Source organism: Pteronotus mesoamericanus, unplaced genomic scaffold (assembly GCF_021234165.1).
Source record: "Pteronotus mesoamericanus isolate MK-2021 breed Mesoamerican mustached bat unplaced genomic scaffold, CSHL_Meso_final contig_647, whole genome shotgun sequence".
Lineage (NCBI taxonomy): Eukaryota > Metazoa > Chordata > Mammalia > Chiroptera > Mormoopidae > Pteronotus > Pteronotus mesoamericanus.
Window position 1 is genome coordinate 122490 of NW_026555227.1, and position 22551 is coordinate 145040.

A 22551-nucleotide genomic window follows, 5' to 3' on the forward strand; every position below is an offset into this window, starting at 1 on the left:
AAAGAATTAATGACTCATACCTGAGTTTGTATAATTAGTATTTATTTCATTATAGTTGGTATTATTAGTTGTTTGTATGTCCATCACTAGTCTATAACATCCTTGAGGTTCAGGCAATGCCTTACTAATTTATTTTCACTATACCTTTAAATACACTGCATACCACATGGTGATAAGTATTTATATAAAAAATAAATAATTTTGCATAGAATAAAATTAAATAGTGCCTAACACATGGTTAGCATTTAATAAATATGAATTCTCTCTAGTGGTAATAATAAGCATTTTGTGAAAAATGGTAAAACCAGTTATGCAGGTTTATTATTAGCCAGTTAAATTCTTTTAGAATTAATGCTGCTTAGAAACCATTATAAAGAGTTTCACTCTGGCTGGTGTGGTTCAGTTGGTTGGAACATCGTGCCATACACTGAAGGGTTGCAGGTTTGACCCCTGGTTGGCGAGCCTATGAGAGGCAACCAATCAATATTTCTTTCTCACATCGACATTTCTCCCTCTTTTCCCATTCCTCTCTTTCTAAAAAAGCAATGAAAAAATGTCCTTAGGTGAGGATTTAAAAAGAAAAAAAGAGTTTCAATGTCCTGTTTTGGTGAAAGCATAAGTTTAGGTTCTAGAACTTCAGAGGGCCTTAAGATATTTTTCAAGATGCGAGTTTATGTGCCACTGAATTTGATTGCTCAAAATTTAGTACAGTGTACCTGAAATTTAGTACAGTTCTTAGTACAGAGTAAGCACTTAATAGAAGTTGATTGAAGAAATGAACAAATAAATTAGTTGAAATGAAGTCTTTATACTATGTTCTCTTCAAACAAACTACGAGCACTTCAAGAATAACGAATATGTTTTATTCATCTTTTTGTCTCCAGCACCTAGCACAGTATCCAACACAAAATGAGTGGTTACAAAATAGCTACTTATTACGTTAGAGACAAAAGATAAATACTTGGTTTACTTTAAAAATGCAAAGAAGGAAAAAGGAAACGTAATTCCCTGTATCATGGTAACTTGTACCCAAAACTGATGAATAGATTCATGCGTTGGAGTGTAAAACATAGATATTTCTACCTTGGGATATAGAAAAAGTGAACTTGTAGGTCGACAAGTCGGATCACCTTAGTCCCCTAGAGTGGTCAAAGCTAACTGGGCCCTGTGATCGAAAATCCAGCCCACCCGAAGGTCTCTAGCGTCTAACTGTTTGTGCAGGATCAGCCCCAGCACAGCACAGCCAGGGCAGCTGTGGTCACATCTCTTAGTCTACAAATGCACACCTGTTGGGGAAATTCCTACTGTGGCCACAAGGAAAAATAAAGACCTTGGGTGGAGACAAGGAACGTAGCCTAGGGGTGTCCCCCTTGAGGCACAAACAAATGGGGCAACCGAACAGACAATCTCTGCAGCACTACATCTGCTTCAAGAAAGGCACACCAACTCCCTTCCAAGATACGTCACTTCATTGCACAATCATGGAAGGAACGGAAGAGCAGGATGGGGTTGGCTGGCTGAAGTCACATCTTGGGGAAGCTGGCCAGGTTGGCAATGCCACAAGCATTGTTCTTATTCCGAGCCATTAGGATATAGCCTTTGTTTCCCCAGTTTTCTCCCCAGCTGTAGGATCAATCAAGAAAAAAAAATACTTAGTACTGTCAATTATTTATCCACTAAAACACTAACTATTGTGCTAGAAACTAATGGTATACAAAAATGAATAAGACAGTTTTTAACCTTCTAAGAGTTTAAAGCCCAGAAATGGAGAGAGGTCATAACACTACAGCTCTCAAAGGTTGATCGAGGATGAAAGCAGTCTTCCTGCAAGAGGTAGCATTTGAGCGGAGCCCAAAGGCTGGATAGAAGGAATGGGACATGTGGAAATGGGATGACAGTGGAGCAGTGTGAAATGAGTGACAAAGGCAGGAAAGCACGGTACATATCTGAAGATCTTGTGGCTGAAAAATAGGGTGCCTGACAGGGTGGAATGCAAGGCAAGTGTGGAAAGGCGGATGGAGAGCAGGTTGTTATTTTCACTGCCAGACTACAGACTTGGACTCTGTGCTGCACGACAGTGGAGGAGAGACCCTGTAGGTCTCTGACTAGGAGAATGATATCATCTGATTTGTGTTTTAGGCAGAGTTATCTTGAAAACATGAACCTAGAGCATAAGAAAGAGGCATGAGAGGCTGAATTTGGTGATTTGGGTTCGGGAATAAAACCCTTGAGAGAGATGAAGGACGCCATGATAATGAATGAGATCGCTAAGGGAACAAATGGAAAGAACAGAAGGTGAGAGCGAGAGCGAGCGAGCGAGCGAGAGAGAGGCTACATGTCTTCCTAAATGGTTTTCATGAGTTTTCTGTCCTTTTTCCCCAACCAGCAAATTCTCTAATTATGCAATACATTTTACTTAAGACCTGTACCCCTGTACCCTGTCCCTGTTCCCTTCTCCGAGGCTCCAAAATGATCCTGACCCTGCCTGGGTGTGTCCCTCATTCCTCCCAGCTCTCTCGAATGCACCTGATCAAGAAAGGACACAGTAGGTAAGTATTTGGGCTAGAAGTTGAGAAAGGGAAAACACAGGGCAGAAGCTCTGGGAAAAGGAACACCCTCTTAGGATGGCGTTCAGTTGGACTGTGACATAAAGAGTTGCTTTAGGTTTGAAGCAACTCCCAACCTCCTGTTCTATCCTGCCAGCCCTCCAGGCAGCAGGCAACATGGCTACACCGCTGCCTGGCCTGTAATTGCCGCACAGTCTAAGACTCTTGCTCCTTAGGGTGCACCAACGACAGAAAATTTAACTGGTGCTGTTGCCAGGCTAGTGCTGATCAATGAAGAAAGGGAAAGTATAATTCTTAGAAACTTGCCCCGCCCCAAGTCACTAGGGAGCCAAGCTACCCTGCGGTTTTATTTGTTCCAAATAATACGGAAGGAAACATTGGATTTTGTTCTTGTTGTGCATATCTACTTTCTGGAAAGCATTTCACTTCAGATTTCAAAATCTTTGGCCAGATCTTATGTATGTCTATCCAAAGTGTATCTAGAAGGGCAAAAAGCCACACAAACCTTTACACTGTTCCCTACTGCTTACAGACAGACTGATGACGGAAGCCTACTTAAGAAATTGTTCACATTAGAGAAAAAAGGAAAGCAAAATATATATAATTTCAAAGGTCTTGCTGGGTTTTGGTGCTACTTTATGTTCTCATTAGCTGGGTCTGTCTTCCCTAGGGGGCGGGAAGTCACTGAAGGCAGACACCCTGTTCTTTTGGGACTAAGTACCTTGCACGTGGAGCAGCTGCCTAGCACATACTTTGAGTGCTAGTGGCTGGCCATTAACTGTAGAGTTAATAGCTTCTGATTAGGAAGGTAGAACTGAAAAGTCCGAGACAACTTTAACTTGATTTGAGAGAAGGAAAGGAATGCCAGGAAGCTGGCGCTGGGGCCGAGTGTTCAGAGGGTGCCTGACTGACAAGTGTGGCGTCCCCATCATTACCTGTTTTTAATTATCCAGTGCTTTTTTCCTTTCTGGATCCCGTATCCCACTGCCAGAACCGCATGGTTCAGATTCTCGCTATTGCACTTTTCATCGTAATACACACCTAGGAAACAATCCATCAAGGTGAAACTTTCTGTAATCCCTGGGGCTCCAGGGGGCTCCCGCTCCAGGCGACCCTCTGTAGAATCCTGCCCCCGTCAGCAGGGCTTACACCAGAGGCGCTCTGTGCCACGGCAGCTGTTAGTTTCTCTCTGGCAGGCTCAGCCTGCATATGGAAACTACTGAAAATGCCCAGGGCCCTTTGTGAAGCTGCCAAGCCCACACAATGAGAGACAGTCGATGTGCTCTACCGGAACAGCTCCGTACCTTTGCTGTAAAACTGAAAGGAGGTCAGGCTTGCATCAATGGCCACCGAGATGGGTCCCACTCGGGCCACTGCCCTCTTCAGGGCTTTCTCATTCCCCTCAGGGATCTCTTTGTAGCCTCTGCACTTGGCTGCCTTGCCTGTTGGGTTGTACATACAATTTTCATCCTGGAAAAAAAAACAACAAGGTTGAAATAGAACTAGGACAAAGCAACAGGCAATGAACTGGTGAGTGAGAAACTCTACCAATATTTCCCGTGATGTCAGGGAACTAACAGGGGCAGTGAGCAGGCTCTGGAAAGGGTCTGCTCTCCTCACCATTTTGGACCACTGTCGAAAAGAATGGGAAAGGTGACTATGTTGCACCACACACAAGTCAGTTTCAGGTGATTTTAAAACATGTGAAAGCAAACACTGTAAAACTTAAAAAAAGAGAAAGAATATTTTTATAACTTCAGTGTAGAGAAAGATTTCTGAAATGAGATTTTTTTTTTTAAAAGCACAGATCATCTTCTGGGCCCGTGGTATGTGTGAGTCCAGGAGGGCTGCCGTTACTGTTAATATTTAGATCATGTATTCTTGTAGATATAACTTCACACTTTTGAAGAGGCCACCTGTAGGATAATGAATTGCCAAAAAGAATATACCACTTTGACTTGGGTGGCCATTATATTCTCTAACTGTGGCATTTGACATGATATTCTAAGACTACATGATATCCTGTCTTAATAATTTCTCAAGATTCCTTTGTTCTCTGTCATATCTAAATATTTGATATTACCTATCTAGTAAAGTTGAAGATGCACCTAACCTAAGACTTAGACAATTCTGTCCCAAGCTACCATATTCTAGTAAAGAAATTCTGGCATGTGTGCATAGAAGACATACCTGGCAATGTTTGCAGCAGATAAACAGGTCTGGTGGATAAACGTTGGCTCTGCTACATAACTAGCGGCATGAATCTGAGTATGCTGTTCTACTGCAAGTGTCAATTTCCTCACTGACCAAGTGAGGATATACCTACCTCTCAGGGCTGTGAGGAGGGTTAAATCAGAAAGTGCACTAAACACATGGCTTAGCACACAGGAGCCATCACTTTCATTACTAAAACTTGCTAGCCTTTCTTCAAAGCACCTTGCTGCAAAGGCCCCATATTATATTATCTATCAACCCCATGTATGTAAATAGCCTTCAGATCATCTTCATTTTAGATAAAACAGAGCTCCTTCCTATTGCCGAAGGAGCTTATAGGAGGAAGTGAGTTGATCTCTAAAATTACAACAAATGTGAAGCAACTTGGTTTTTCCCTCATTTTATACAGGTTAGCATGTTAACATATAATCTGCTTAAACGTTCTCAAAACGCACAGTGAGATCATACAAAATCAAGACACACAATTCATGAAATTAGATTTGTGATGGGAGTGGATGAGGGGCACTGAGGGTTATAGATACCTCTTCAGAGATCTATGCAATACCTGACTTCTGTTTTTCTTTCCAGGGTGGCAAGGCAGATAGGATCTATGGTAGCCTAAGCTCCCAAAATTATCCCAGATTCTGGGAATCTTCTTGGCCTTCTGTGAGCAATTATCCCATCAAGAAAGCAGGATAAGGTAACAGAAAACAAGATTCCTGGAATTGTTTCCAATACAGAATATCAGGCTGGGGCAGGAGGGGCCATTAAGAGCTGTGTGGCTGTGTGGGCCAGTCTCACCTGTCCCACGTACGGGTAGGCGTCTTCGGAGTCAATGCCCCGGTTCTTCTGCACATAGTGGAAGGCATTGGTCATGTAGCCCCCTCCGCAGCCATCATTCTCAGACACACAGTCCACCAGGTTCTGGGGACTCAGATTTAAGAGTTTACCAGTTTTCTTCTTCAGTTGGCCCTCCAGGGCACCCACAGAGCTAAAAGCCCAACAGGAGCCACACTGACCCTGAGAGGCACAACAGAGAATCCATGAGTCATTGCCATCCATGCCTTTCATCTTCCCCCTCTCCCTGCCAGATGACATTCCATAGATTTTATAAATCCCAGCACACGTGTCCCCACTGCTGTGAAGTCTTCCTGTCCCCCATTTAACATTTATTGTGCTCTTCTATTGCTGTTGTTGCTATTGATAACTTTCATTACTATTGTTCCATTAGCTGTAGTATAGCAGAGCAGAGTTTGCTTTGTAACCCCTTAGATATGTGACCTTGGATAAGTTACTAAAACTCTCTGTGCCTCAGTTTCCTTATCTGTAAAATGTAAATAATAAAAAGTGCAAGCTGTATTAGTGTTTAAGACAGATTGTAGATTTTTCTTTCCTTTTCTATTTTTTGAAATTAAGGCTTTCTTGGGGACAAAGGTTATGTCTTAGTCATCTTGAATCTCTACTGCCTAGCACATGCCTGAAAAGTTTGTTGAATGAATGTTAAATCAATTGCTCATCTGGTTGACACAATCAACATTGTAAAGGTGGGAAAACTGGCATTCTCATGCTGATAAAAATGTAAGATAGTAAAACTTTTTGGGATAGGACCTAGCAATTTTAATTTTAGGATTTATTTTGCATAAATATTTGTACATGGGTACAAAAATATATGCACAAGGGTGCTTACAGCAACACTGTTGGTGAAAAAAGAGAACTCAGAAACAATCTAAATATACAAAAACAGGAGATGAGTTAAACGGTCAGACAGGGTGCTAGCAAGGGGAGAAGCAACCTTAGCTCCTTGCTCCATCTTCCTAGTGCCCTCCTGCCTTAAGAACAAAGAAAAAGCAAAAGGAAGAGGTCATGCCATCTCACATACCCATTCCCAGGAGGCAGGAGGGTACCTGATTTTTGACAGGAGTAACATATCCCTTCTTTCGATAATCAATGGAGTCTGGGACTTTGCCTTCCCAGTCTGGGACATAGAGCGTGTCATTACTGTGGGAATGAGATGGGGGTACTTTGAGTCCAGTCATCTTCTGAACCACCTCTTCACTGGTCTGGGGCAAAAAAGAAAGAGGCCAGGCTTAAGCAGGGAACTAAGGCAAACAGGGCAGGTAGGCCAGAGGCGGAGGTTAAACTCACCATGTCCCCCAAGTGGTTCATGGCCAGTTCATACGTATGCACACCAAGAGAGGCCTCAAGATTATGGATGGAAATATGCTTCAGGTTTTTTTCCCAAATTAAACGCCGAGAGATTTCATCCACCTAAACAGAGCATATTCAGTACTGGCATAGACTGTCTCCTGTGTGTAGTTACACATGTAATATTGTGGCGGTTTTTAGAAGAAAAGATAAAACTTACAATGAGAGTTTACAATCTAGTTGGGGAAATGGCCACGGGGTTATTAAGCATGCGGACAGAAAGATAGAAACAAATTCAAAAATAGAATGCACAGATCTGGAGAGAGGTACAGGAACGTTGCTTATGGATTATTAGCATTAATCTGAGAGGTCTTCCCAAAAGAAAATTTTAAGACACAGATAAAGAAAAGTAAGGATAGGACTTGATGAAGGGTGTCTTGAGGAATAGGAGTGACAACTGTAAGTTAACAATTAGGAGAGGAGCAGGCTTGCTAGGTGGGAGGCTGGAAACTAGCACTGGAGACCTCAGCTTGCAGCCCTCCCAGCAGGCTCCCTCCAGGTCCCCAGGCACCTTGCTGTTATATTGCTTCCTGTAGGTCTTCTTCCACTGCTCCCATTGGGTGTCCAGTATCTCCTCAGGGTACAGGGCAAAACTCACCATGGGCAGCAACAGTAGAACCTTGAGCCCCCACATCCTGGGGAAGGGGATATTTAGGGGAGAATCTTCTATTTGCCAACAAAGTCCCAGCCTGGCTGAGGATGAGGAAATACCTGGAGCCATATTCCCAAGCAGGTGGTTCTTAACTTTTGCCGTCATAGACTCCTTTGACAAGCTAATAAAATGTGCAACCCACTATATAATCCCTCTCGCCAGAAAAGCGCATGCACACACAGTAATTCTACAAGTTCATAAACCCGAGGCTAAGAACCCCTTCCTCTGGACTATGAGGCAAAAAAATAAAAAATAAAAAAGAAAACAAACCGTAAAACCACCTAGGCTTTACAAAGAGGGCAAAGAACTGAGGGTAATTTCTATGTGATAAACCAAACAGTGATAGTCAGGAGGGGTCTGGGTTTGGAAGGGAGGCAGGTACATCTGGTTCCAAGTATTCTGACTTAGGGAAATTCAACTCTTCCCCGCCCCCTCCCACAGAATCACTAACAGAAACATGGTAGAAAATGGACAGTCGTGGGCTCAGCACCTCTCTCCTCCATCCCCAGACTTGGAAGAGATGGACAAGGTAAGTAGGTAAGTGCAAGGCAGGATGATAGTGGTTGGAGAACGCACAAAAGAGATATCTCCACCTGTTTTACTTTCTGATCATTTCTTCAAGTCATTCCTTTTTTCCATGACTAAATTTGGTCTTTTTCCAGCACTTGCTCAGAGAGGACAAGGGAAAATTGACAGTATTTCCTGTTCTCTAAATATGAGAGAATATTTTGCTGTCTCCTTAGTTTTCATATGTATTTCTTCCTTTCTCTTCTTACTCCCTCCTCAGGCAGGAAACTGTCTTAATCTCAACCAGCTGCTGCGTGCAGGAGGTTTTCTTTTTTTACCGACAACAAAAACTTCTGCCTGCCTCACGGAACAAAATGCCTCAGAGCGAAAGTTTGTTAAAAGAATGTGAGACAGAAAAGCAATGTTCTATGATCATCAATACACAGCTTTTCAGAACTTTCTCTAACTTCACTCCTTGCAGTGGTTACGTGGCCTCCATTTTAAGAACAATTTACAGTCTGTAGCAAGTCATAAGAGCTTGCGTAATTTTTGAACTTATAGTGAATTTCTGAGTAACCTTTGTAAACTGGCAAATATACAGCAGGACATTTAATGTCTGATGTGTTAAGGGCTTTGAGAGGTCTCAGAGTGGGAAATACTAAACTACCAACATCCTGCACAACTGCCTCAAGCTGTAAATTAACCCTTTTGGTACCTTTGGCTAAAACAGAAAACTGCAGAGGCCACCCTTTAAGTGAGGGATGGGTATAGGATTCCCATATTCATTGCTTTCACCAGCAGCCACATATACATACAAGTCATAGAAAGAATCCTAAAAGATTTCCAGGCAGATTTTATTTGGCCAGGAAATGACCTCAGAAGGGCATCACTGTTTTCATGCACACAGCCTACAAAGTCCATTGTGAGCCCCAAGTTGCTACATCCCTAATACTCCCTAAAATGCGGAACTGGCAGGAATGAAAAGCTGAAAGATCTAGAAAGTTGAAAATGTTACCTGCTGGTGGGAATCTGCTCTCTGGGCTCTTCCTGCAGTGGAATGTGGATAAAGTCGGCAGCGGGTGACTAGGAGAGCTGGATTTATTCCATCAGAATTGAGGAAGTCAGCCCCAGCTGCTGGCTGGAAAATTTGGATAGGGGAGGGAGGCGGGGATAGAAATGCTGAGAGGGGAGATTAGGGAGGAGGAAAGGAGGCAGTGAATTTGCAGTTTCTGTATGCATGGGGACGGTGTAAGGCAGGGTAGAGATTTGTCTTTGAGGGAAGACAAAAATAGACCTCAATACCCATTATTCAAGTTGGGGCTTGGTGGCTAGAGGGACAGGCCCAGTCTCTCCCATTCTCATTACGTATTATATTAGGGGGTTGTATCTTTTCCTGTTACCCATCTTTCCAACTTTGAAACTTGTTTTTGAATTTGTCTGAAACAACAGAGATGAGGGAATAAACACAAAAGGCTAGAAAAAACTGAGTGTGTATAAGGGAAAGCGTAGGCTCCGAAATCATTATTTACTTTATAAACTTGTTGGCTAACTGTCATTTCTTCCACGCACAGGAATAGCTCTTCCAGCCTAGGTTTGCTGAGGAAGGATATGCCCAGAAAATTGAGATGAAACCGGTTCTAAAAGTAATGAAAAATTACTGAATATTCTCAGTGATTTATGACAGCCCATGAATCAATGCCACAGCACTGACAAACTCACATGTGACTCCTTTGTTGCTGACACTCTGATGGTAAGATGCCTGATGCACCTTATCTGTTTCAATTACTGAAATCCCCAACCCAGGTCCAGTCATGAGCTTCTTCTCCACATACTTCCCCCAATATCCAGGCATGTGACAGATGAGTCTAGTTCAGTTCCTAAGCCACACTTCCAAACTCCATATTCTCCCATAAACAGGTGTTGAGGAAAAGAAAAAGAGGGTCCTTGGAAAGGAAAGGACAACACATGAGATCTAGATTCAATTTCTGGCTTGATTACATACAACAGGCTCTCAAGAAAACCAGTTTATGTGTAAGCATTTTAAGATTTGCTAATGAACCTAGAGGGAAAACAGGTCCAGACCCAAGTAATTCAAATTTTCCCATCCCTAATTCCTTTTCACCCAGAAAAGGGGAATATACTGGGAGAAGGGATCCAGATGTGCTCAACTGGTCTCAAGTCCTAATTCTCCCCTCTCCTGAGGACTTGGGCAATCCCAACCCCCACCCCGTGGTCAGATGTCCCTGCTGATTTCACTCAGAATGAGTCAGTATCAGGAGGGCAACCAAGGAATGCTGAGTGATCAGAGCCTTATGATTTCCCATGTGTGAAATTACAGACATGTTGTGCTTTATGTTTGTATATCCGGATCTAAAGCTATGGGTTCAACTAGTTGTGGATGTTTGTTGTTTATGAGCTGCAAAGGAATAATAAAGCCGCAATTAAGATGACACAACACAAAGTTTACAAAAGGAAAAATATTTTGTTTTAAAATACTTGCTACATGTCATTATTTTCGCCACTGTAAGGCTCAGCAGAGATGCCAGCAGTACAGAAATGGCCAACAAGAAACAATCAAAAATAAAACCCTGAAGGAAAAGCAAAAACAAAACCCCCAGAGCATCTTCTCCCTCCCCTCCCCCAAAGCCCTAATAACTATACAATATCATAGTCCTGATCACATTTAAAAACAGGCGATTATTAAAAAACAAGGATTTCAATGGAAACTCAACTTTTTGGTTTCTTACATTGTAATATAAATATATATGTATACTGTATGTGTGCACATAGAATAAAAAAATAAACTGTTTCCTTTTCCATGCCACTACCTGGCACAAGGCTGGAGACAAAAGGGAGGGAAACCCAGTAATGACATTCTCTCAGCCTCTCCAAGGCCATCTATGCTCCTCAGTCCCCTATGGCTACATTTAAAATGTCTTCTTCTTTTTAATTAGTCTTGCACTTAAGATACTGGCCTGAGCCAATTAAAAAAAAAAAAAAAAAAAAAAAAAGGCTGATACATACAACTGTTACCTGAGGAAGGTAAAGAGTGATAGCAGAAACCTGTGTCCACATTTATATGGCTATAGTTAATTACTAAGTGACCCTGTCGGAATGGGAGTCCAGGCCCCATCTACTACATGGATTTATTACACTTGCACTATAAAGCAAAATCCAATCTCAAGACTGAAGAGGGAGCAAAGAGAGAACTATAGGCCCAGAACAGACCTAAATCTCATTTTCTTGCTGGACTGGATACTTTGAGAACTGGATGAAAGAGGCTATTTTGCAAGAAGGATTGGTATTTAGCTTAAGCTCTGCAAGTGAGGGCTTTCACTGGACTGCTAATCCAAGAAGTTGAGTTTCCGTGCAGAAATAACCTCCACAGAACACACATATGTACTTCTGACAGAAAAATGCAGCATCATCTTTATGGCCAAGTGTGGGGTTTCTGAAAGTGTTCATCCTGCCAGCCTATTTCTGTAATGTTTGCAGATCTTCCATATCAGGTGAGAGCACCAAAAGCAGGAATGCCCCAGCTTTATCACTAAATATGTCTGAATGAGAGACCAACCTTATCAACAGAAGACTTTACATATTTGCTTACAGTTGCATACTGGTTGGGCATAGATATAAGCGCAGCAAAGACAATTATTTAAATACTCTTTGGCTGCAATACTAAGTGGAAAATACCTGGAAGATTTAACTCCTTAGGACTCTTTGAAAAACACAGAGAAAGACAAAGATAAACTCTGGGACAAATTTTGCATAACTCCCTAATAGGGAGAGAGAAACAAACCCAGGAACACATGTGCACGCGTGCACGTGCGCGCGTGTACACACACACACACACACACACACACACACACACTCTCTCTCACACATTCACACACACACTCTCTTCTCTCACTTCCTCACTCATGTTTCTTTCCAGAGGAACTGCTCACGGGCAGCAGAAAGAACATATTCTCACTTCTTAAAGCCCCATATATACCTACCATGTTTCATGATCCTCAAATATGAGGACATTTCCCCTTCCTCCCCACCTTATTCAGAATTTCTTTCCAAAAAGCCATAGTACAAGGCAAATAGTGGATGTCAGGTTCTCTAACCTGCCCCTTAACCCTTGTACACATCATCTCTGTACAAATTTCTGGTCAGGAGGCATAAGGAAAGGTATTTTTAACCTCACCCAGCCTCAGTTTTTCAAAGGGCCCCCAAAGCCTCGAGGATTCATTCCATTTCATCTATAAATTACGTCAGAGAGGCAGCAGGGCAAGGGAAAGGCCAGATGTGAAAGGGGGTGCACATTAGGGGTGAGGGAAGGGAAGGGAGAGGAACTTTTATTCTGTTTACAAAAAGACTTGTTTTTTGAAAACAAATGGTGACTTTTCTCCCAAACCCCTTTGTCCTCACCCCGATAGTTCTATTCTGAAAAGGAGGGAAACATAGTTAGGTCAGGAAATTCTTCATTGTTGTAGCTGTTGCTCTGGTCTCCTAGCATGGACAGCATCTCCTAATAAAGAGAAAAATAAGTTTGGGTCACACACCTTGATCCCTTACATTTGCCAAGCCCCCTTCCCAGCATTCCCCTGAACCATCGTCCCTGACTCCACAGAGTTTCTGCTCAGCTGAGGTCTCCCAGCCTTCCTTGGTCTCAGCAATGCTGACTCCTTTGGATGACAACCTTTTTTCCTAGTCCATTTTCTATCTTCCCCCTACAGTTCCACATTTCCCTCTTTTCTAGTCCTCGGTATTTTCAAAAGGGGAAAAATCTACTTGCCACATTTCACATAACCCCTCTAGGTATACAATGGAGTATCTCTTATCCTCTTTGTTTTCTACCAAAACCTGTTTTGCCTTCCTGTGTAGCTCTTCTTTTGTCTTGCCTAAGATTACTCCATGCAGTCTTGCAGTCCCCTCAGGACTTCTGTAAATAGATCTTATAATTGTATACCCAAGCTTCTGTGAAGTGGGGATGTGGTTCTCCTTGAATAGGCTAAAATTACTTTCTTTGACATCTTTGCACGGTGCTGCACATCATTAACTATGGTCTAGTTAAAGGTTGTGCATCGCACTAAGTTCACAATCTTTCCAGTCAATGACATTCATCCCTACATGTCCCCACTCTCTCTTCTCCCACACCCCCAATCACATTGGAATCCATGCACACTTCCTTCTCTGCCTCTCCCTCTTAACACTTTCTCTCCCATTTCTGACTTTCTGATGTCTCCACCCTCGTACCTGGAAGACCTCAGGCTGGCCAGGTTGCTGTGCTGATGGCTGCTGAACATGTTGTTCATTAGAACTTGAACGATGATGAGGCTGCTGACCCTGCCACTGTGGCCAGACTCCCACACCCTCTGCTGTCCGTGTCTGGAATTGTCCTGCAGTCTGTCCAGTCTCAGGAGCTGGAGAAGAAGAACAAACAGGAAAACCTAGCACATAACTACACGTAAGTCATTAATTTTACCTGGAAACCTTCTGCCCTTCTCTCTGCCAATTAATGTCTCTTCAATTTCAAAACCCCACCCAAACTGATTTTTCTTCTCTAGGAAGCTGTTCCAAAGAGTTCTTTGCTCATTTTAGATTAAATTTGCATATTATTAAATTCATAATACATTACATGCTTTCTGTTATATGTGTGAAAATTTTTTTTTATGTGGGTAGGTTTTAAATACAAAAACCTTGCATTTTCCCATAAATTAGCTCAATGCACAGCAAACCATTTTAACTACTGTGATGTTCCTTTTAACCATCTTCTGGCCTGAACTCACCAAAGTTGGATCCACGGCTGGTGAGAGTAGGATAAGCAGCAGCACCAGGTGATGCAGTGGAAGCACCAGGGAGGGACATGGGGCTAAAGGAGGATGGAGTCTGAAAGCTGCCCACACCAAACTGGGAAGAACGAGTCTTGGTTGTAGCCTGGGTGGCCACCTGCTGAAACAGAGGAGTAGAGAACAATATACAGAACATTTAAATTATTGCACATTCCATTCCTATGGGAGTCAATCTTCTCTGTGAACCACTGGAATCTCTGGAACCAAGTTCCGTACTTATTTCCTACTGTATATTTCTTTCAATTAATTCCCAATCTCCCTTGACACTATTATTAGGCAGCTGTGAAAAAGTGCAAAAAGAACTATGGGATTAATAAAAGTATACATTGACAGTTGTGAGGATTAAGTTAGAATAATTTAAATAAAAGCATTTTATAAGTTATAGTAAAGTTACATAGTAACAGAGGCATTAACAACAGTATAGTATCATATATATATAAAAAAATACTTTCCATCATTTTATTTTTCAGTCTCTATTGCATTCATTTTTTTCTAATAGTGTTTTTTTTTGTTTTTTTGTTTTTTTAGTAACTCACATTTTTCTCACCATAATAGTAATACATATACACTGTGGAATATTTGCACATTTTTAAAAAAGTTATTTATAATTCTACCACCAAAGGCCCATGGTGGATAATTTCTTCCAGTTTTTATTTTCCTGTGTATTTTTAAAAATCCTCACCTGAGGCTATGTTAATTGATTTAAGAGAGAGGGGAAGGGGGTAGGAGTGGGGGAAAGAGAAATTCTGTACACACCCTACCCAAGGACTGAACCCAAAACTTAGGAATGTATGTGTCCTGACCAGAGAGTGAACCCACAACCTTTTGGTGTACAGGACGATGTTCCAACCAAGCAACACAGCCAGGGCTCCCGTGCATTTTTTGCACAACTGAGATCACATTGAATATGACAGTTCTGGAGCCTACTTTTGGTTTTGGCTTTTTAAATCTAAAATATTAGCATTTATATTATTAATATATGTTATATATATAATGTATATTATATATTATGTATATTGTCATGTATTAATATAAATATATATTAATATATGAAAAAATATTAGCTTTAGGCTTGACCTATTATATATACACATATGTAGTATATAAGGACTTTTCAACACTTTTGGTAAATAGACATCACTATCTATAAATTCATAATTAATTTTTCTCCTTTGTTTCTTTATCTTGTAGTCCTACCCAAAGTGGAAACTTCTTAGAATCTACTCCAAAACAAATCTGAAAATCAAATCTGTTCAAAATGGTCTATATGAGCAATTCTCATCTAAAGTGAACATTTAAAACCATAGATGATGAGTTTTGGGGGTTGTTTTTCTTTTCTTTTTTTTTTTTTGGATTATCCATGGTTTTTAATTATTTAGCTACTCCCAACAAAGATAAAAACTGGAAGGCAGGTTGTGGGGGGTTGAGGGAAAGGTGCCTAAGATAGACAGTAACTTTACCTATCAAGAAAAACCCAATCAACCAAATAAAAAGCAATACACACGGGCCAGACAGGTGAGAAACTTTACCTGGGCAGAGAAGCCTGGGCGGGTACTAGGGGTCCAATTTGGGGCTGCTCCCTGGGTAGGGTTGGAGTGGCGGGAAATCTGGGCCAACATCTGCCCTGCAGAAGCTGATGGCTGGACGATGGTTACAGAGGGGGCCAGACCACTATTTCTAGGAGTGAACAAAGAGTGAAGGTAAAGGATTAAAAGGATGGGTTTATTATAGACACAGGACAATCTAGTGCTATCTTTAGATTCCCCCTGACTTGCCTGGGGAAAGGAAAACTTGATAACAGAATTTAGAAAAGACCAGAAAGACTGACAGTCACACACTAATCAGGACACACAAAGATGGAACCTTGTACATGGCAATAGGACAGGTGCAAAGGAACAGGAGGAAGAAAAGCAGCTTGCCTCATCCTAGGCCCTTTAAGTTCTACTGCTTTGTCTGAAATAACCAGAGAAAGCTAGGGAAGAATAAAACTTGGATTCAGCAACTAAATCCTTCAGTTGCCCTTAAAGCAGCACACACATATGGGGCTCACCTGAAATTCTCTGCCGGCCGGGGGGTAGGAGGGAATGTGTTGCCCTGGGAGAATAGCTGTTGGGTGGCAGGGACAGTGCTGGAGGAGATGCCTTTACTCTGATCTGCGGACCAAAAGGAGTGGGGGGAGGGCCAGTCAAGGGGCTGTAGTTTATTAGTTCAGTAAGTTCCTATTAACTCATGAGGTATTATGATTAAGTGGAATATGTTGGAAGACTACTGACTGGGCAGCACCAGGCCCATCAGTAAGTGATCAAAATGAGAATTTAAAAAGAGAATGAGGAAGAAACACACCTGCGTTGATGTTGGAATAGATTTCTGAAAATCTTGGATCTCTATCCTGCGCAAAGAGACCATCTGCCTTCTCAAGGGGCTTGCTGTGTTCTGCTCCTGTCGTTGTCACAGGCTGAACGGGAACCTGTGGGATACAATAACAAAAATAACCGTGAACAGTTTAACATGACAACTCAATAACCCTAAAATTCATATAACAATACATACTCTAACTACCATTGGGAGGCATTTCTTAAGGAAATGCTCACCGCCCTCCTCAAAGACACACTAACCTGGGAATGATTGTAGCTGGCCAGTCCGTCTCTTCCCGGTACCACGTCCAGTTCTGTTTGCTGCTGCTGCTGCCTACATGTTAAGGCCAGGGAGGAGAGAAATAGGAAAAATATGTTTAAATATAATCTGGGGGGAAAGCTTTAAAAAATAAACAGATTTTAAAAAATAGGATTTGCAGACAGCCCTGGGCTAGTCACTGTTCAATAAATGATTCTTTCATCATTTCTCACCTGGGTGCCAGCTGCCCCGAGCTCATCTCCAGGGGTAAATTAGCTGTGGGACCTAACTGTGGCCTCTGGATTGTGTTAGACAGCGTAGGCCGAGGTTCCTGGCTAGAGTTCCTGGGAAAATGGAAGAGTAGGTAAAACAGAGGGAAAAAAATGTATCTAGGTAGGGCAATGACTAATAAATTCCCCTTTCAAGTCCAGTCCTAAAGGCAACCTATGACCTAAGATTCAACAAATAATTCACACTATGGACAAGATGGTACAAAGAGAAATTATGTCCAATGGCACATCCATCCTGTTTGGGTTCTAACTCTTCCTAGGTATTCAGCACCTAGTTGTATGGATGTGCATGTAAGTGTGTGCATAAATAAAAAACTGACAGTATGTAAACTGAAACATAAAGGCTCTCTCTGTAATATGAAAATTTTTTCCTTCTTTTGTAGTTTTCAATACTTTCCAAGTTTTCTATATATTTATTTTTTAATATTAATAATTAATTAAAATTAATTGTAGTGGGGAAAACTCTGTGTAAAAATGGGGAAAGCCATTATTTCCAGAAACAAGTTCTTAAAAATTTAAACAAAATAAAAACACAAAACAATAGTTTCTCTGTTATATAAAGGTGAAAAAATAAAAACCCAAAAATTTACAATGACCATAACCATATATACCTAAGTCCTAAGTTAATGAAAATTTCTAACTCAATCCATTCTGTAATACTGAGTTAATTAGCAGAGAATTGAACTTTACAAGCCCTAAAAATTGAATTGGAGGACAGAGACTCAAGGTCATCACCAGGTACTAGTCATACTGCTAATTATTTATAAAATCAGATCTTCAAAGCCAATTCTACACAGACAGATTAAATGGAGAAGTAACTTGACGCCCACCAAGATAGGTACAATTAAAAAAAAGGACAGCAAGAATGTGGAGAAAATGGAATCCTCAAGACTGCTGATAAGAAGGTAAAATGGTATAGCAGTTTTGGAAAACTGTTGGGCAGTTCCTCAAAAGAGTAAACACAGAGTTACCATGTGACCCAGCAATTCCACTCCCAGGTATACACCCAAGAGAACAAAAACATACCCACACAAAAACTAGTACACAAATGTTCATAGCAGTATTCTCAATAGCCAAAAAGTGGAAACAACTCAACATCCATCAACTGATGAATGAGTAAACAAAATATGATATACCCATACAAAAGAATATTTGGCAATAAAAAGAAATGAAGCACAGATATATGCTATAGCTTGGATGACCCTTAAACCATTATACTAAGTAAAAAAGGCCAGTAACAAAGGAACCATATATTGTATGATTCCATTTATATGAAACATTTAGCTAGAATAGGCAAATATGCCCTCGCTGGTGAGGCTCAGTGGATTGAGCAAAGGCCTGTGAACCGAAAGGTTGCTGGGTTCGATTCCCACAGTGCACATGCCTGGGTTGTAGGCCAGGTCCCCACATGCAAGAGGCAACTGATCAATGTTTCTTTCCCTCTCTTCCCCCTCTCTCTATAAATAAAATTTTTACATATATATATGTACACACACACACATATAAATAAAAATAAATTAGAATGGGCAAATTTATAGAGCCAGAGTAGAGTAGTTGCTGTATGGGGCCTTGGGGAGGTGACTTAGTAAGTACAGAATTTCTTTTAGTGGGAATGAAATTTGATTGTGGTAATAGCTGCACAACCTTGTGACATACTTTATTTAGTTAGTTGTATTTTTTCCATTGCCATTTACCCCCATACCTTCTTCCACCTACCCTCTGCCACCCCACCTGTGACATACTTATAAAAAAATGTACACTTTAAATGGGTGAACTATATGGCATGTGAAATCTACCTGAATAAAACTGTTTTCTACAAAGCTGAGAGAGAAAGCTCCAACAGAATGAAACCAAGGAATAGGAGAAACAGAGACTAACAAAAAAATGGATGGGGCTATTCTCTAGCAAACTATGGTCCATTTGCCAAATCTAGCCCATTGCCTGTTTTTATAAACAAAAATTTAGTGGGACATAGATATCTTTGTTCATTTTATTTGTCTAGGACTACTTTTATGCTGTAACAGCAGTGTGAGTAGTTGTAACAGCGATCGTATGCCCCACAAAGTCTTTAAAATATTTAGGAGCTGGCCTTTTATAGAAAGGGTCTGCAGATACCTGCTCTAGAGAAAAATCCTGCCATATTAGAAAGGTTTGAAAAGTAAAATTGAAATACAAACACTTCACATCTCAGAACCTAGTCTAAAAAGTATTGTTTGTTAAAATCTTACTCTATCTGGATGAACTACCCAAATTTTAAGACGCTGGAAGATGAGGAACTTCAAACTAATGGTATTTACTACTAGAAAAGTAGATGAGAAGGAGGTAAGTAGATTTGGCCACGTAGAAATCCAACAGTTGGAAAAGGCCTTTATGGTACATACTTCACATTGGTGTTGGTACAGATGATGTACTCAATTTCATCTGAGTAAGGGTTCTGGAAAGTAAAGGAGCTGGTTCTCATCCAGAGCCATTCTCGATTCTTGGACCGGAACCGGAACATGACAGACAGCACCTGGCCTTTTAATTTCACCACCTGAAAAAGTTCTCATACTATCAGTGAAACCTACAAAAAATAATCTTCATAAAATTAAAAACTAAAATTCCCACTCTACAATCCTAAGATTCTGTATCACTGTCCTTAAAGTGTCAGTCTCTTTCAATGTTACCAACAAAACAACATGAGTGAAAACAAGTGACTAAATAATTAGGGGATCTATTTCCCATGTTTCCTCCCAGAGTCCCAAGCTATCTGACCTCTCTAATCAAAGTCAAAAAGGAATAACAATTATTTTCAGGAGAGAAAACACTATAGTCTCCACTTCCCTTAGAAAGCCTCTTAAAGATAGTGCTGACCTAGCTTTACAAGTCTACACTAGGAATTTACAAGTTTAATGACATTGAATGTAACTTACAGGTTGCTCCTTAGCTCCAGCTTTCCCCCCAAATCTGAGAATTTTTAGTATCACAACACCCATGGAAGTTTCTATAAATAAAGACTAAATTGGCTTTAGTCTTATTTTGCTTTAGTTTTTCAAAAGAAAGTGATTTTAGGTTAGTTTCCCATCTAATAGAATAGAAAAGAAACTTTGACCTTTTCTCCCTAACAACACAAAAATATTAGCAGCTAACATTTATTTTGTAGTTTCTATAAGTCAACCTTTGTGCTTTTTCTTTTAAGAACATCAACATTTATTTAACATGATAAAAAAGAAGTGTGAGGTGAACACTTGCCTTTAAAACTTAAATGTACTCACTGTATAATATATATACAATGAACAAACTACTGGGTTTGAAAACCTGCTTATTGCTGTACATATCTATTCCAGTGAAGTATAAGCCCAGTACTTCAAAATATCTACACTTTAGCCCTGGCCAGTGTGACCCAGTTGGTTGGAGCTTTGTCCCATAAATTGAAAGGTCATGCATGGGTTTGGTTCCTGGTCCAGGCACATGCCTAAGTTGCGGGTTCAGTCTAGTGCAAGAGGTAACTGATTAAAATTTCTCTCTCACATCAGTGTTCCTCTCCCTCTCTCTCTAAAATTAATAAGCATGTCCTCATATGAGGGTTAAAATATAAATACGTTAATTTTAAAAATACCTACACAAAGTTTTTTCAAGAAAAACTAAGTGATAACATTTATGTTTAGGCTGATGAGTGTGGCAATAATTAATTAAGAAATAATTATAGCAGGAAATGGGACACACTTCACTTAGCAATAATAAAAAGGCGTATTTTAAATGTATGTCTAAAACTTTTTCAAATCAAGTGTGTAACAAAGTACTGAAGTAACCAAAGTGGGGGGAAAAAGAAACACAAGCTTCAATGGAAAAAAATACCTAAATTAATATACTGAAAAGAAACAGAAATCCATCTAGACTTAAGAAACACCAAAATCTGGAGAGCATCAACTAAGCAAGCACCCATAGACTCCACATTAAAAAGCACCTTTACTTTTATACTCTAAAATCATAGCAGCAACTGATGTCAGAATAATAACCTTGAGATTATAGAGTGTATATATGGGCCATTAAAGTTGTTTTGGAATAAACATTTTCCAGAAGTGAGATAATTATACTCTATGGTCAAAAGTATCAGAATGATAAAAAGTTTCACGGATTTAAAATATACTGCATATCTTTTCATAATGCTGAAGGTTCACATCCTTAGCTCTGAATGATTTTGACAGAAGTCAGAATAGTTTTCCTGAGACTACACATACATGATCCTCCTGTGAGCTGCAGCTGAGTGGTTGAAACTGGTGATGCCAAGGACTCAAGGGACAGAGGCTTTTTATTGCCATTGTCTGATTTCTTCTAGAAGTATTGCTATGTGCTTTACTGCATTATCTTATTTAATCTTCCCAACATCACTCTGAATTTAAGTAGTATTATTAAACCCATTGTATCAGTGACGATACTACTGAGACACAAATAGGAAAATTAACTAGTTTACTATAAAATAAAAACTGCTACCTAATTCCCCAAACATTTTCAGGATTTAGGGCTGAAAATCACAAGTAAAGAATCAGCTAACAAGAGTCAACTCTCATTTATCTATAAAAGAACTGTAAACTGAATTTTTCTACTATCCATAGTTCAATAAAGCCTTGAATATTTTAAATACTTTAAAGACAGTCCCTTAGAGGCAGCTAGTTAGATTCAAGACAGTGAGTAGCCAAAGCCAAACAAAAATACTTTGGACATTATCAACAGTTTCAAAGACTGATCCTTTTCTGTTTCTTAAAAAGACAGGTTAAGTACTAAAGTATGAAAAATTGTAGTGCCTGCCATAGTACTTGATTAATTGGTAGACAATAAGTATTTGTGGAATGATTGTGATTATAGATATTAGATAAAAATATTATTCAGACCAAAACCAGGAAAAAAATTTACCTGTTGGAAGCTGTCTCTTAGAAGCTGCTGGTCTTCAGGATGACAGAATTCTACAATATTCTTTCCTAAGAGTTCCTAAAAGAGGAAAGGAAGAGTCAGATCAACACTTTTATGAACATCCAACTTTCCTGGCCCTTTAGCAGGTGACCTGGATTTTATTTCTCCTGTCTTTATCCTAGGATTATAGGTGAGTGTGAAGAAAAAAAAAAGAAGACACAAAAGATGGAACCTTTAATTTTAAGTGCATTTTTACAGATTGGAGGTTATAATTTACATATACAATTCACTCATTCTAAGTGTACAATTTAATGATCTATAGTAAATGTGTACAGCTGTGAAACCATTACCACAGTCCAGTTTTAGAACACATCCATTGCCCTCAAAAGTTCCCTTGTACCTGTTTATAGTCAATTCCTGTTCCTGATTTCCTAGCCAACAACCAATTTGCTTTCTGCTTCTTTAGTTTTGCCTTTTCTAGAAATGTCATATAAATGGAATCATAAAATATGTAGTCTTTTATGTCTGGCTTCTTTCACTTAACATATTTTTGAAGTTCATCTATGCTACTGTATGTGTCAACAGTATATTCCTTTTTATTGCTCAGCAGTATTCTAACATGGATATACCATACTTTGAGTTCCCATTCACTAGTTAAGGGATATTTAAACTGTTTCACTTTTTGGCTATTATAAATAATACAGCTATGAATACCTGTGCATAAATCTTTGTATGAATCAATGTTTTCATTTCTCTTGGTTATTTCTCTAATA

The 22551-nt window shown here is 40.1% G+C and overlaps 2 protein-coding genes across 3 annotated transcripts in view; both read right to left on the reverse strand.

Moving 5' to 3' along the window:
• Positions 1-861: 861 nt before the first annotated feature.
• CTSK (cathepsin K) lies at positions 862-9596 on the reverse strand. The gene is made up of 8 exons (XM_054580980.1): positions 9161-9596; positions 7498-7621; positions 6927-7049; positions 6686-6841; positions 5583-5801; positions 3872-4037; positions 3503-3608; positions 862-1623 (listed from the first exon to the last, which is right to left on the reverse strand). Exons 2-8 carry the CDS (start codon positions 7618-7620, stop codon positions 1524-1526), a joined length of 993 nt encoding a protein of 330 aa, XP_054436955.1. The 5' UTR covers position 7621; positions 9161-9596; the 3' UTR covers positions 862-1523.
• A 918-nt stretch (positions 9597-10514) lies between these two features.
• ARNT (aryl hydrocarbon receptor nuclear translocator) overlaps positions 10515-22551 on the reverse strand; it is a 42307-nt gene continuing 30270 nt past the window's right edge. For both annotated transcript variants that reach the window (XM_054580981.1, XM_054580982.1), the window contains exons 13-22: positions 21782-21856; positions 19270-19421; positions 16832-16942; positions 16601-16673; positions 16329-16452; positions 16036-16138; positions 15515-15662; positions 13923-14085; positions 13390-13556; positions 10515-12661 (exon numbers count right to left, since the gene is read on the reverse strand). In XM_054580981.1, the coding sequence (XP_054436956.1) occupies positions 12572-12661; positions 13390-13556; positions 13923-14085; positions 15515-15662; positions 16036-16138; positions 16329-16452; positions 16601-16673; positions 16832-16942; positions 19270-19421; positions 21782-21856 (1206 nt within the window). In that variant the 3' untranslated portion in view covers positions 10515-12571. The remainder of the gene's footprint in view (positions 12662-13389; positions 13557-13922; positions 14086-15514; positions 15663-16035; positions 16139-16328; positions 16453-16600; positions 16674-16831; positions 16943-19269; positions 19422-21781; positions 21857-22551) is intronic.

Bases quoted from the DNA above. Each gene is read 5' to 3' on its own strand.
- CTSK (XM_054580980.1), bottom strand. From the start codon at position 7,620: ATGTGGGGGCTCAAGGTTCTACTGTTGCTGCCCATGGTGAGTTTTGCC. The intron at 7,050-7,497 runs GTGCCTGGGGAC...TGCTCTGTTTAG, and splicing joins GGAAGCAATATAACAGCAAG to GTGGATGAAATCTCTCGGCG. The intron at 4,038-5,582 runs GTGAGACTGGCC...TTTTTTTTCCAG, and splicing joins CCTACCCGTACGTGGGACAG to GATGAAAATTGTATGTACAA.